At 35.2% G+C, this 15,722-nt stretch overlaps 1 protein-coding gene and 2 long non-coding RNA genes across 12 annotated transcripts in view; 2 read left to right on the top strand and 1 right to left on the bottom strand.

The window, feature by feature from the left end:
- LOC309661923 overlaps positions 1–15,722 on the top strand; it is an 865,375-nt gene that overhangs the window by 260,314 nt on the left and 589,339 nt on the right. The gene's annotated exons all lie outside the window — the stretch shown is intronic.
- LOC309661915 overlaps positions 1–15,722 on the top strand; it is a 550,870-nt gene that overhangs the window by 179,264 nt on the left and 355,884 nt on the right. The gene's annotated exons all lie outside the window — the stretch shown is intronic.
- EPHA5 (EPH receptor A5) overlaps positions 1–15,722 on the bottom strand; it is a 323,332-nt gene that overhangs the window by 58,722 nt on the left and 248,888 nt on the right. For 4 of the 10 annotated variants that reach the window (XM_082463744.1, XM_082463747.1, XM_082463751.1 and 1 more), the window contains one exon: positions 3,776–3,841. The exons of the other annotated variants lie outside the window; for them this stretch is intronic. In XM_082463744.1, the coding sequence (XP_082319870.1) occupies positions 3,776–3,841 (66 nt within the window). The remainder of the gene's footprint in view (positions 1–3,775; positions 3,842–15,722) is intronic. 10 annotated transcript variants of the gene reach the window in all.

The raw sequence follows: 15,722 nt of genomic DNA, 5'->3' as shown, positions 1-15,722 counted from the left end.
GGTCTAGAATTATAAGGATGATTTTATTCTCTATGTCTCTTTCGTAACTCTATAAAATGGAATAGCACTTCCACATACCTCCCCGACAGAAATCTGTTGAAGATGAGTGAAATAATCTGTTAAGTATGTAAAAATAAAACTTTGCTAACTTCAAATTTCAACAAACTTTCAGTTAATGAATTAACTTTCAGTTAGTTCATTGAAAAATTAAGGTAATAATTAATGTTTCAATGTAATCCACAATCATTTTGGTCAGATAAATATGTTTTGTTTTTGTTTTATTCTCTGAATTATGAGAGAAGTTAGAGTTTATCCCTTGTGCTTCCGATTTTAAATAGTATTTAAAATAAATAATAATAATTTCTAAAAAAAATGTGGTTGATTTTCTAAAAATCACAGAGTAGGTAAATGAACAAAATAAGAATTTAATATCTCTATTTTCAGAATAGTGAACTCCATTTTACTTGCCACATGAATCTCTCAGAAGAAGTAGTAAGGGATATAAAAACACTGGAAAGCTTGACAACTGATGAATGAAGGAAATAATCTAACATATGTTTGAATTTAAGAAATGCAAGAAAAAGCTACTTTGGGACTATGGGAAATTTCAGAAGAACTTATAATAAACATTATGTTATAAATATATATTGGTTCCTGTAAGCATAAACAAAAATGAATATCAAGGGGTAAATAGTAATGTTATTTTAGAAATTGCACATATTAATATCTTATTTACATTGAAGACAATCAATTCAACACTGGATGCTTGTAAAAATGGATGGGGTGAGGGTGGGAGGAATGAAGAAATGACTAGAGTCTCAAGCCAGCTGTGATGGTATGAAGTCAAAGATCACAGATAAAAAAATACCCCTGCGAAAAATGTAGGCCATCTTGGGGATAGGGTGCCTAAAATCTAGGCATCTGGGTTTCATTAAGACATATTACAGAAATATCTTCCATCACTGAGTAGATTTCCATAAAAGCAGGAAGAATATTTTTAAAATTAACATTATGCATATGTGTAAAGATTTCACAACAAAGTAGGCAACTAGAGTGATGAAAAATAATTTCAGATCAAAGATAACAACATGTAATTACCAATTTCATCTTATAAATGGCACACCAGGCATTTGAAAAATAATGGAGTATGGTTTCCTGGTGGGAACTTTGAGAGTAAAACTCAGAACTCCATAGCCCTGCAGAAGATTTAATGTAGTTGAATTGCAGAACAAAGGATCTAGATCAATGGTTTTGAAATTATGTTTTTCAGACCCTGAGATTTCCACAAGGTATATTAAGGTACTTCTAAAAGCCAGTATATTTACAATGGGCAATTTTAATGTATATGTGTTGCATTATATTAAGGTCAAAACCAATCACACATATTCATGAGTGGTCTTTCAAGAAATGAAAAACTATGATATTCCAAAATCTCAAAATGTCTATCTAACCTCTGCTCTGTAATTGTAAATATGTCTGTTCACAAATGATCACAGAATGTTCCTTGGAAATTATTTGTGTGGTAATTGACAAACGCTGATATGATTATACATACAAAATTAGGTGACAAGATTTTAGGTCAAGATTTCTTAGTATTTTACTGATTGTAGTAGGAAAATTCTCAGCCCTTAATTTCCACTACCTAAGGTTTTTTTTTTTTCTCCTTCCTAATGCTTTAATCTAAACAAATAGTATCTTTAACTGAAACCTCATAGTGACTAGAAATTGTAAAATGGAAGTTGAGAAAGCAGAGCAATAAAAACATATTTAGCTTCCATTCTTCCCAACTAATAATTTTGAACAACTTTCTTGCTGTCCAATTTATGTAAACTCAATTAAAGTTTGTTTCTTTTGCTTTATTTTGTTTTGTTTTACTAATGCATTAAAAAAATTCTGGCTTTTCCATAAATCTTTGCACACAAATTGTTAGCATTTTATTGGGTACCTAAGCACATTTGTGGCTCAATAATTTGTTTTTTGTGTACACACACACACACACACACACAAATACACATGCACACACACAAACACACTCATTGAATAATTGCTGACATTATTTGAAGAAAGATGTTAGAAAAAAAATTGTTTTCTTAGGTTTCCTGGTGTGTGATTTGTGAAGAAAATGTTCCACCTTCCCTCTTTTCCTCTTTTCTTTTATTTCTTCACTTTATAAACTCCCTGAAGTCAACTACACAGTAGAAAGAGATACCATTTTTTTTAAAAAATCAAGCAATTTAAATCCAGCTAAAGTTAGTTTTCATCAATACTTTCTAAGTCATGGCTTTATAAATGTTCATACACCCATATCTTTGAGGTTTAGTTCAAGGTATGTCTGGATGTCGTTTTTCTTTTTTTCCAAGATGTAAATTCTGCTTATTCTGCTTCAGTGATTATTTATCTCTTATAATAACCAAATTTGAGAGTCAAGTAAAATGAGCAATTCAGTGACCATTTTTAAGTTTTTTTATAGAGCAGTAAAAAAAATAAAATCACAGTTTCAAGCCATTTATATTATACTTCAGCCTTTGCCAGGTTTCAGGGTTGTTTTGTTTTTGTTTTTAGTCTGTCACTGAAGCCCTAGGCTCATATAAGAATTTCCTAAGTTAAATAATTAGGAACAAATCTGTACTTTCATATTAACTTAAAAATTTTTTTCAAATATAAAAATTTCAAAAGATTGAGTAAAAAGATCAACAAATCTTACCAATCTGTATTTGTTTATGCTCTCTTGTTCTCAGAAGATCATTGGTATCAATTCCACCACTTCTCACATCTATGCATGCATGCACACTCATTCACACCACAGTTTTTTGAATCAACAAAAATTAATTTACACCTAGAGAACACAAGTAACAATTTTAAATGACCCAAGGCAGCCCTATAATTCTCTAAAATGCATTTCAGCTCTTTTCTTGGCAAATTTTGACTACAAATAACAGCTCAATATAGTAGTGGAGGGATTTAGACTCCTTAATCTAGACAGAAATTATCTGGAATATTTCACTTTTTTACAAGGTAGCTCACTACTGTGTAGGAGAGTTCCTCTAAATCTGTGAAGAGAGTTCTTTGGTCTTATGTTCTAGCCTATAGTTTCATAGCTATAACCCAGATATATTTAGGATTTGCATTTGTAAATAATTAAGACTATCCCATTTGGACACTGATCCCAAAAATGTGCATATTTTTTACTTAATTGGTATCAACTTAGGAATATCACTTCTAATATCTGAAGTAATTCAAGCTTAAAACTATTAAGTAAACCAGTTAAAATTACATATGGTTCTGTTCTCCAATGCCACATATATCCACAATGATTATGAACATAGAAGATCCTACTTAGGCTATGGTCATTCCATGGGTCTGGGAGACAGAAAAGGTGACTTCACTTTGACAGAAGTGGCATTCTACTTCCACGTATGATATGGTTTCACTCTTGATGGAACAACAAAAACAGTGACATGTTAAATGTAAAACAGATGTTACGATCTTACAACGTCCTGCTTTAAATCAGGACCACGGTAAAAGCCTTGGAAGAGAAGTATGAATGCTTGACTTAGGGGTGATATGCTATATGCATATTTTATTTGAAAGTATCCATTGTGAAATCACTTCAGATTCCTTTTTGGGACTCAGTTTCAGTCTACTCTTCTATTAAAGCGTAACTTGAATACTAACTATTAAAATGTACACAAATGAAAAAAAAAAAAGGAATGCTGACGATAATACATGTAGGTGGGACAGCACATAGGAGTGAAAGCAGGAGGGGAACACTAACCATATTAGGCTTGGATGGGCAACAGCGCACAGGGAAGAAGCCCTTCCACAGCCACAATCGCAGCAACTGAAAAGCAAACAAGAGAGCCCAAGATAAGGAAGAGATCCCACTCCCTCGATATAGCTATAAAGACACTACGAATTTAGACAGGTGTCTGCTTTGCTTTTCAAAAGCAAAAATTCCTAAATGCATACAATTAATTTTCCCACAATGCTTTTCAAATTAAGAAGTATTTTATGGGTTTAAGAAATACAGAGCTGTATTAAATAGTTATTTTTATTTTACTTAAAAAGCTTATTTGGTAGGAAATATAATGAGCCAATGTATTTGATTATCCAATTAAAACAGACATGCAAATAAGAATGTAAGCATTTGAATATTTCCTCAGAAATTCCTGCAAAAATTATACTCAGAAGACGTTCTAAATAGCCCTGTAAATAAATGTTTTGCGTAGAGCTTAAATATTTAGGATGGAGAATAATGCCTTGCTCATTTGACCCACTGATTTCTTATAGCAGTGGCATCATTTATTACAGACTATTGAAAATGTTATGCTTACATGACTTCTCCAATCATTTATGGAAAGCTGTCAATTTAAATTTAAATTTTCAGATTTTAAATGCATCTCCATAATATATTTGCAGACCTATTGTTATATTAAAAAAAAAAAACCTATATATAATACATGCACTTTTCTGGATATTGCAAGATTCAATATTCTTTTAAATTTTCCACATATTCATAGTAAAAAATCCAGAAAATACCAAGTAAATTGTTTAATATAATGTACTTTATTGCTAGAAACCAAGTAAACTAAAGGCAGAATATAACATAGAAATTATTTAGTGCTTCAATGCATTCACTTTCCAGTATAGTTCATAAATTGCACTTAGAGTGATTTCAAGAGAACTGTGGGATGAGCTCAGTAATGGTACCACACACCAGCAGGCCAAGACTTTTATCTAAACTGTCTATTTTGAACTTTAATTACTTAAAATGTACCTAGTCTATTTTATATCAAATAAGGAGAAGAAAACACAATATAAACATCCAATATATTTGGGAATGCTAACAAAGGTAGACAAGTATTTCCAAATTAAATTCCAATGGATCTTTTTCAAGGAAAAATAGGCAATGTTCCATATATTTTCTTTGGAGCATTGACAATGCTTTAATGTTCCCACTACTAAGTATCTGAGAATTTGGCTGTCACTAAAATGGCAACTGTGACATTTATTTCCAAATAGACTATTTGTATTTTAAAGAATATGCCAAATAATTATTTTCACTGTAGAGATATTGAAAGTCAAAGTTACAGTATATCAAATTGTTAAAATACTTATAAGAGCAGATAAAGCATCTGTAAAAACCTTTGGCAAATCTTGATATATTTCCTTATAATTACATTTATTTCATTAATGTCTTAATTACTGATATCTTGGATATGTTAACTTTTCTACTGCTTCTGTTTGTATCAGCACTCAGATTTGGGGTTGGTAAACTATGGCCCATTGGCCAAATCTAGCATACCACTTATTTTTGTAAGTACAGTGCTATTGGAACATGGCCACACTCGCTATTTATTGTTTATGGAGTCTTTTGTGCTGTTGCGGCAGACTTAGGTAGCTGTAACAGAGAATGCGTAGCCTGAAAAGCCTAAAACATTTACTATCTGGCACTTTAAAGAAAGTTTGCCCTCCTCTTTTTTTAGACTATTAGTTTTGTGAGATGAAGATGATTCCTTGACCTTTTTTTCCATCAAAGTTTAAACATAATTAATGACACGTAAGTAGTTTCACTGTAATTGGTATTACCTAATGGCACAATTATCTCAATTTACTGATAGCTATTACTATGGAAAGTTTGCATAGATGTGTTAATTTTGAATAGCACAGTTCCAACTCAATAAATAATAAATAAATAATAATAGATTGTTGACAAATGTATACAACTGTTTTTTAGCAGTTAAAAAAAGATGATGTCATCTCCTAATAAAGTACAAACATCCTTCTAGTTGAGTGTGCACAGCTTATAAACACATGTAGAATTGTGCTTAGGAAAGCAAGAACTGCACTGTGAATGGCCATTACCTATAAGGATTTGTTTAATGCTTGATCAGTGTTCTAAGACTCAAAAAATACACTAATGATTCCAAAAATAATAACATTTTGTTCAGTCCTTTTTATTTGAAAAAATATAATAAGGCTTTTGTCTTACAAATTAGTACATATACACGCACATACACACACACACAATTCACTATAACACCAAATCTACAAATTTTAGTCCTGAAGAATTTAACTCACCTTACCTATCATTAGATTTCAAATTATAGTTTTTAAAAAGTTTAGTCAAAAAATCTGAAATCTTGTAAAATCAAACACTCCTACTTTTTCTGAGTCATTGTTTTAGATTTGGTACTGATGCTTTCTTTGACTTGTTTTAAGATGGCATAAATAAATACCCTGGGTAACTTAGTTAACTTCTTGGTGTTTCAGTTGACAGCCATAAAATAGGGATAATAATGGATTCTATCTCATAGGTTTTGTGAAAATAAAGTGAGAGAATATATGTATTCACTTAGATCAGTGTCTGGCACATCATATGCCTGGGAGAAAAGCGGTAGCTATTACTCTTAGTAATACAATAATCAAAGTGATAGAATAGATTCTCATTATTTCAGAGAAATTTATTTTTTTCATGATCCATATAATATTACCATACTAAGTATTTCCATTTATAACATAACTAAATATCTAATTACTTTCAGACCAATTCATATAAATATAGATGGCCAATGTAAGTTAAAAAAATCATTTCCACAAGATACATTTTCTTGGGGTTTAGTGATCAGAGCATACTGTGCATTAATATGTCATTGAGAAAATTAAAACTGAAGCTCCTTTTCTGTGAATGTCTGAAGTGGAATAGTAATCCCTCAAATTACTCTTTTTAGATTAACTCCAAGGATGCTGTCACAATAACACTTAGACACCAGATGGTATAAAGAACATGTTCTTTCCTTAATCAATAAATACTCAAAGTACAGGTTGAAAATGTTTACAAGCCTCAGAGATAATTTAGAAATAGAAACCAAAATGTGCTAGAAATAGCAGCCAATCTAATTTATGTGAGCTATGGTTCAACAAAGTCCATCTGCATTCCCATAACATTTTAGCACCTGGAAGCCTGTAAGTGACTGCATGCAGCTATAACAAGATTGTTATTATCAAAGTTTAAAATAGTTTAGCTCTTCTGGACTTAATATCAAAACTGTAGATCTTTGTTTTAACAGATATTTTGATTTGTCCTTCCAAAGATTAAAATGTGATAACAGAACCTTTCCAGACCCAAAGAAGATTCAAATGAAATTACTTTAGCCAGGTCTTACACAGAATTGATCAATACATGTACCAAGTGTGTCAATGTAAGTAAGATAACCTCCCTTCTACCCAAGAAAGATGATTATAACTCTAGGGAAGAAATTCTCAAAGATACTAGATCAGAGAAGTAAGACTACAGGCTGTGGATAAATGATGACTTAAATTCTTAAATAGAGATCATACAAGTGGATAAGAAAAACACTAAGATCCCAAAAGATAAATGACAGAGGCAGAAAGAGTAATTCCGAAAAAGAAGTATTTTAATTAAATAGAAAGTATTTTCAGTTTACTGGTTAAAAAAAAGAAGAAAATGAAAAGGTTGCATAATTAACCCATTTTAAATAAAACAATGACAACAACAAAATTGGTGGTACTTAGTGCTGGAGAAAAGACTGTAGTTTGTGCCCTCAAAGGTCACAGTGAAAAGTACCACCGGTACTTTAGAAAACAATGCTCCAAAACTTATTAAGAGTGATAAAAATGTCCTTACCTTTTGACACCATTGAGTAGCAAAACAGTTAAGATCATGGAGTTTGTAGTCAAATTAAGAGCAGTCCTGGTTGTATCCACTACTAAATGTATAGCTTTTGGTAAACTTGTTATTGATGTAAATGAGATAAATAGTAGAAACTATATTACATAGGGTTGCTTTGAAGAATGAGTTTGATTATAAATGTAAAGCTTTCTGCACTGTCCTGGGCTCACAGTCTGCACTTAAAACTTTTTTTAACTGGTATTATTATAATAACATGGACTTATGGCAAAAAGTAAGGTGTAGATAATATGCACGAGGCTGGCTACAGATTTTAAAGGAACCAATGACCAACAAATATTTTGCAGTTAATAAAATCTATTTGTGGAGTCTATGATGCAACAAAATTAATATGGTGTAATATTAAATTTTTTAAACTTTAGGTAAAAATTAGTGTGCAGAGAAACAAAATGATGGTAAAAATTATATAAAATCTTTAAGAGCTACTGTGTTGGAGTGTTTCATGAATTTGAATTTTTATGAGACAATTTTAGTTTCCCTGATTTCAAAATTTTTTGTGGTTATTTCACTTTGTAATTTTAAGAAAAACAAAGAATTCAAATAATTCCAATTATGTTGCTGATTACAATATACTGTCATTTACACTGCATCAGTTTTAAAATGCTAAAAATGGGGCTTCCCTGGTGGCGCAGTGGTTGAGAATCTGCCTGCCAATGCAGGGGACACGGGTTCGAGCCCTGGTCTGGGAGGATCCCACATGCCGCGGAGCAACTAGGCCCGTGAGCCACAATTACTGAGCCTGCGCGTCTGGAGCCTGTGCTCCGCAACAAGAGAGGCCGCGACAGTGAGAGGCCCGCGCACCGCGATGAAGAGTGGCCTCCGCTCTCTGCAACTAGAGAAAGCCCTCGCACAGAAACGAAGACCCAACAGAGCCAAAAATAAATAAATAAATAAATAAATTTTTTTGAAAAAATGCTAAAAATAATTTAAACATGTAACAAATATTTACAACAAAAGAAGCTTAGGTTATCGTTCAGTGGTAATTAGAACTGACAGTGTTGTTTTATACATTTGTGAAAATATCTCATCATGCGATACCTTTTGCATCTGTGTCTTTATACTTACTCTTCTTAGATTTATTACTGATTTCCTGATGAAGCTAGGCTAAAACTGAAAATATCTTTTGCAAAAACTAGGAAGGAGATAAAAAACATAATGATAACACATATGGTTCCCAAACTCTACGCCTCAGTCCCCATACTTCTGACAAAAAGGCATAAAATTATTCCACCCTCCAAGAGGAGGTAATGTAAAATGGCTGGAAAGAGGTTTGTTTTCATTTTTGTTTTTGTTTTAGTGTGTTTTTGAGTAACTCTGAGGGGAATCCCACATCTACAACACAAGCATACATTTATATGTGCAATCCAATCACTACTCCCAAGTCGTAGTCTAGGCAAATTGGAATAGGATAGAGTTATACACAGTAATTTAAAAATCTTTTCCAGTTGTCTGCTTCCTTCCTATAAAAAGCTTCTTACCCCTCACCAATGATTATAGCTGTCTCCCTATTACCCTCTAGAACCACTTATCAAAAACTGTCCTATCTGAGCCCTAATCCCTGGTAGGTGAGTTTTGAAATATCAACGGATCTTAGTCTTACCTAATCAAGTTCCAATCCTGGCATACTCATATCTTGCTGTGAAATAATAAGAAATATATATATTGGTCTCTGCTCCCAGTTCCTGACACAGACCTCCTAAAACCCTTGTTAAATAGGGGTACTATGAGAATCTTTTGTTCTAACTTCCAGTTCCTGACGCGGAGCTCCTAAAATGCTTGTAATTTCCTAAGTTACAGAAGCACTAGGAGCATCTCTTGTTCTAATATTTGGTCTTTGACTCTGGATCCTGACACAAAGCTCCAAAATCTCTTGCAATTTCCTGGGTGATAGGAGTGTCTTTTGTTCTAATTAGGTGACCCTTGGTGGGTTGGTTGCCAGAAAGTCCAAGTCATGATTAGAAACTTGGAATTTTCACCCTTACCTCTCATTCTCCAGAGGGGGGAGAAGGGCTGGAAATGGAGTTAATGATTCATTATGCCTACATGATGAAGCCTCCATAAAAAATCCCTAAAATACATCCATGTACTGGAAGCATGGCACACCTTAACTCCACAGGATAGAAGCTCCTGTACTTGGGACCCATATAGACCTGGTCCTCCATCTGTCTGTCTATCTGTATCCTTTATCAAATCTTTTATTATATAATCAACTGATAGTTGTAAGTAGGTGTCTCCCAGAGTTCTGTGAGCTGTTTTAGCAAATAATCAAATCCAAGGAGGGGGATCATGGGAACCTTTGATCTGTAGCCAAGTCAGAGAGAAGCTGTGGGTAACCTGGGGACCTACTGGTTGTGACTTGCATCTGAAGTAAGGAACAGTCTGGGACTGAGCCCTTAACCTGTAGGGTCTGTGCTAACTCTGTTTAGTGTCAAACCGAATTACAGGACACCCACGTGATTTCACAGGGAATTGCTTGGTGTGGAAAATATAACCCCAGACATCTAGTATCAGAAGTCTTGTGATTGTGGTAGCAGTGTGAAAGTAAAGGAGAAACACACAACAGGACTTTGCCTTTCCAACACACTTGCTTTCTCCTTCTGTTACCTGTTTCAAGCCGGAATAGTCCTATTGTAACATTCATCCTAAAAGTAAGAATCCTGGGACTCGGAGACAGGGAACCGCTTTCGCAAGGTGGCACTCATAACAAGTTGTGCAGGTAAGATGTGGGCACCAGTTACTGCATTGTAGTGTACTGGAAGCACAATTTCTTCTTCCATGTCTTCCAGCTCCTTTCATTTCTACCTCTCTCCCATGCTCAGCTCCCCACTCCCTCTGTTGAAAATTTAAATACATTTGCATGGGGAACCCTGTTATGAACACTTCTTTCTTCCTTCACTAATAGCTAGTTACCAGGTTTAAAAAGTCTGATAAATTTATTCACAATAAGTTACATACAACAACTAAATTGCCTTTATCTGAGTCTAGCCCCTATTGTAGCAAAATATACCACATTTTGTTTTAAAGTATTAAAACGTGTGTGCCGTAAAAATAGTCAATGATACTCAATGATCCAAATTCTACTACATTATTCAAATGCATGTATAAAATAGAGATTAGATCATATAAGTGACTGAGGTAAACTAAATAAATCATACATATTCACAGATTTCTAAAATAAAAACTAACCCCCAAATTCTACAAATCTACGTGTTCTACGTGCAGTCATCCTTTTTTCTTAAGGACAAAGTCACAAAAATAAACAAACAAACAAATTCACTTCAACTTACTCTGAAGACAACTATTAAGACCTAGGAATATCAAACTACATGAAAGTGACACTGACCAGGACCCTGTGGGGCTCCTGGGCACAAAAGCCTTTCTGTGTCCCCCATTTCTTCATTATACGAAATAGGCTTTATTCAGCCTCCATGACTTTCCCTGAGTTCCAAAGGGCAGGTTCAGATATTGATAGATGCTAATTAGGGAAGGGGAGGGGATGCGGAGACAAGTGAGGAACAGTCAAGAAACAGTAGTGCAGCCTTGGAGCAAAGTCCTGGCTCCCCCTCAAGGGATATATATAACAATATCTTTGAGCTGTTTTGCAGATACTGAAGCCCCCGCCAGGTGGGAGAAGTTAACCGTATGCTGCCCACAAGTGTGTAGCCCCCAGACCAGCTGGAACCTGAAGGATGATGATGCTAGCTCCCACTGCCCCCACTTACCTCACCACCAACCAATTGGTTACCTCACCACCAACCAATCAGAAGAATGTCCACCAGCTGATCACACCCTCTTGGAACCATTACTGTAAAACTCCTCACTACCCGCTCAAGGTCAGGACACACAGTTTTGAGGGCATTAGCCTGCTGTGGCCCCCTTTGCCTGGCAAAGCAATAAAGCTATTCTTTTCTACTTCACCCAAAACTCTTTCTCTGAGATTTAATTCGGTGTTGGGGTACAGAGGCCAGATTCGGCTTCAAAAGCAGAAAGAAAACTTGTGGCAAGTTATCTTAGACTACTCTTCAGTTGGTTTATTTCCCAAGCTATACTTTAATGATGATTCACTGTACTTCTTTTAATCATTCTAATGGGCCAGAGAGATCATTATAAAACAAGCTCTTCTTTCATGAATGCCACAGGTACAAGGACTGATGCAACTAGCAAACGTTATTGAACATGTTCGATTCAGTTTACTTATGCCAGTATATATTTGGGAATGCAAAATGAATTTCACCAAATACTAACCACCTTTTATAAGCTTTTTTGCTACAGTAAACACAATCATTCTCATTATCTGCAAACATTTACTAAGAATTGATGTGCTATGCTTTAAGAATAAGAAATTATATATAAAAAATGCTTTCTACTCACATTATATAATGATTCTAAACCTGGCTACAGACTAGAGTCAACTGGGGAGTTTTGGAAAAAAAATGAAAAAACCCCACAATGCCCAGGCCTCAGCCCAGAACAATAAAATTAGAACACCTTGCCTTTGGGACACAAGCATTATTATTTTTCAAAAGCTGTTAGTTGATTTTCTCCATGTTGACAACCACTGATCCAATAGGTACTCAATAAACACTTGTTGTATTGAATGATGTGTCTTATAATAGTCTTAAGGAAATTTACTTAATGAATACAAAGGAAAAGGTTTGTAATTAGCATATTAATGGTCTGCATGTTAATAAAAACTTCTAAAGTGCCAGAAGGTGCTTTAAAACAATTTGTTCTCTGGTAGTAATTTAAATAATTCTCCTGCAATTTGTTTACAGTGTTAATTTACATTATCTACAAACGAAGATTGGTTTGTTAAGTAACTGTAAATTTCATCCTATCCTCTATCTTTTTAAATCACAATTTTTTCCCCCATAACATTTAACTTTACAGGTTTCTTTCAATTGCAAGTTCTATGATTAATGACAGATTTTTGTACTTCTATATTTTAATACTAGCTACTTGGATTCTCTAGGAGTCATAATATCTCAAATAAAATAACAAAACAGTAAAACTATTCTTTATTCAGTGTTCTCATTTTGCCCTTCTGAGCTACTGGACCACAGACTTAAAGTTACGTGAAAGCAAAGCTCAGTTTTCTCAAGGCTTTTCTGCAGAAAGCCTTCAAGAAGTGGTGAATATTTTGATGTAAAAGATTTTCTCTTTGAACTGTTCCTGGGCTAGAGTAAACCAGAACTATGTATACATATCTTTAATTATATATATGTATTATATATATATTTATTTATTATATTTATATATGAGAACTCATGCCATTAATGAGGCAGGCAGGAAGGAAGATGAGGCTGGGGAGGGGCCCAGGCAGAGACTGTGGAAGGCCTTGTAGACTGGTCTAAAGAGTCGCAGGAACCTGGACACTCCATTCGCATTCATGTTTACATGCCTTACCCATCACACACACTCTCTTGTAAAATTTCTCTTCATCCTCCAGGTCCAGCTCAAATTTACAATTTCTGTAATAATACTTCTGTACCCCTTAAGGTAAGGGGTACATCCATTCTATTATTGCACCAATTTGTTAAAAATACAACACTAATTGTGTTATGTTGAAATTATCTAATTGCATGACTGTGTCACGATTAAACTACCCACCCATGCTATGAAAGCAAGAAGCATATCAAAGAATCAAATTTTATCAAAAAAGCAAATTCTGCAGGTCACCAAGCTCAGAAAAATCTAGTGAGCCCATAACAAAAGAGGTTACATGATCCATTAATTACTTTGCTAAAAGCTGCCCTGTGTGATATTTTGAATGGGAAAATCAAATTGTTTTACCTTTTTCATACATTTCACCATTTAATTTTTAAAATATTATTCAAATTTATGTAACTGAATGTCAGTACTATATTACTTTACACATGTGTACATATGTGTATTCGTACATAGATATTTATATACACATGTACCTATATATATAAATTCAAATATATATAAGTATATTTTAGATATGGCCAATAAAACACGAATGCTTTTAAAAATTATTTGGTCTACATACTCTTGTCAAGTATACATGATGTTTTAGATTAAACCTTCTGAAAATTCAACTTTCTCTTCAAGTAGCAAATAGGAAATAGAACAATGTAGGTATTATATAGGTAAGGCAGATTACAAATTTTCAAACTGATATCTAACTCAAAAACTGGCAAATAGGCAGGTAAAAGAATAAGCTTAAGAACCACTAAAAATGCAAAAAAATATTTTTTCACCTCCATCTCAATCTCATTCCACACCCCCACTCCTTTTTCTTTTCCCTTATCTCCCACTTTCCTTCTCTGGCACTGTAAAGACATATCGTTTCTTGAGTTATTTGATAAATCAAAATCCTTCTCAAACAATTTCAAGCCTCCAACTTCAAAATTATATTGTGTCTTTCATAAACCAGTAAGATTCAAGGTGATGCTGATTTGAACTAGTTAATTAGCTGATCACATAGTAAAAGGAATTCACTGTATATTCATGTCTGTAATCCTTACGATTTTTTTCTCCTCTTTAGTTTTTAGAAAATTTTTGAACATTAAGCTTATAAAAAGCCTTGCAGAAGATGGGGGGGGGGTGAAGACGCAGAGTCAGCGTCTCCCCACAACTAGGGCTCCTGCCTGCCGCTGGTGGGGGACTCTGACGCCTAAGGAGACGGGAGGAACCCCAAAGTGAATCGGTAGGATGTAGGAGGACTAAGGGGGTAGGAGAAGTGGAGGCCAGACAGGATCGGTGCCCCTGAGGCCAGGGAGATCAGGAGAGTCAGGTGGGAGGGGCCCTCCAGGAGGAGCGGGAGAGGAGGGGAGGGTGATTGCCCTGCCCACGTGGGTACCCGGAGCCTGCTGAGCTCCCAGGCTGATCCCCTGCCCTCCAAAGCCCCCTCCAGGTCTCCTGGGTCCTTGGGGGCATAGGAGGGAAGCCTGGTAGATCAGGAGAGGCAGGCGGGAGGGGCACTCCGGGAGGAGCGGGAGAGGAGAGGAGGGCGTTTGCCCGGCCCACTCGAGCCGAGGAAGCCTGCAGGGGTCCCAGGTGAGGTCCCGTGCCCTCTGAGACCAGGGGTGGGGGGCACGCCTGGGCCCCTTCTGTTCCTTGAGCCTAAGCCCCACCCCCCACGGCCCCCAGGGCCTTTTCCAGCCCTGTGGGTCCTGAGCATTGGCAATGACCACCACACAAACCTCGCCCTTGCTTAGGCCCCGCCGTCCACAGCAAGGCCTTTTCCCACTTTCTTTTTTTTTCTTTTCCCTCCTCCTCTTTTTTTACTATTGTGGTACTGATTTACCTTCCGGTTGTTGATTCATCTATATATTTATTTTTATATTCTTCCTAACATATCTGTTAGTTTCCTAGTCTAATTTTTTATTTTTTGAATTTTATTTTATTTATTTTTTATACAGGAGGTTCTTATTAGTTATCTATTTTATATATATATTAGTGTATATATGTCAATCCCAATCTCCCAATCATCCCACCATGACCACCCGCCTCACCACTTTCCCCCCTTGGTGTCCATATGTATGTTCTCTACATCTGTGTCTCTATTTCTGCCCTGCAAACCAGTTCATCTGTACCATTTTTCTAGGTTCCACATATATGCGTTAAGATACAATATTTGTTTTTCTCTTTCTGACTTACTTCACTCTGTATGACAGTCTCTAGGTCCATCCACATCTCTACAAATGACCCAATTTTGTTCCTTTTTTATAGCTGAATAATAGTCCGTTGTATATTGTACCACGTCTTCTTTACCTATTCATCTGTCGATGAGCATGTAGGTTGCTTCCATGACTTGGCTATTATAAATAATGCCTCAAAGTATATTGGGGGGCATGTCTCTTATTGAATTATGGGTTTCTCTGGGTATATGCCCAGTAGTGGGATTGCTGGGTCATATGATAATTCTATTTTTAGTTTTTTAAGGAACCTCCATACTATTATCCATAGTGGCTGTATCAATTTAAATTCCCACCAACAGTGCAAGAGGGTTCCTTTTTCTCCACACCCTCTCCAGCATTTGTTG

Source organism: Balaenoptera physalus, assembly GCF_965194825.1.
Source record: "Balaenoptera physalus genome assembly, chromosome: 5".
Lineage (NCBI taxonomy): Eukaryota > Metazoa > Chordata > Mammalia > Artiodactyla > Balaenopteridae > Balaenoptera > Balaenoptera physalus.
Note: the sequence above shows the minus strand (reverse complement) of the source record. Positions and strands in the feature narration are given on the sequence as shown.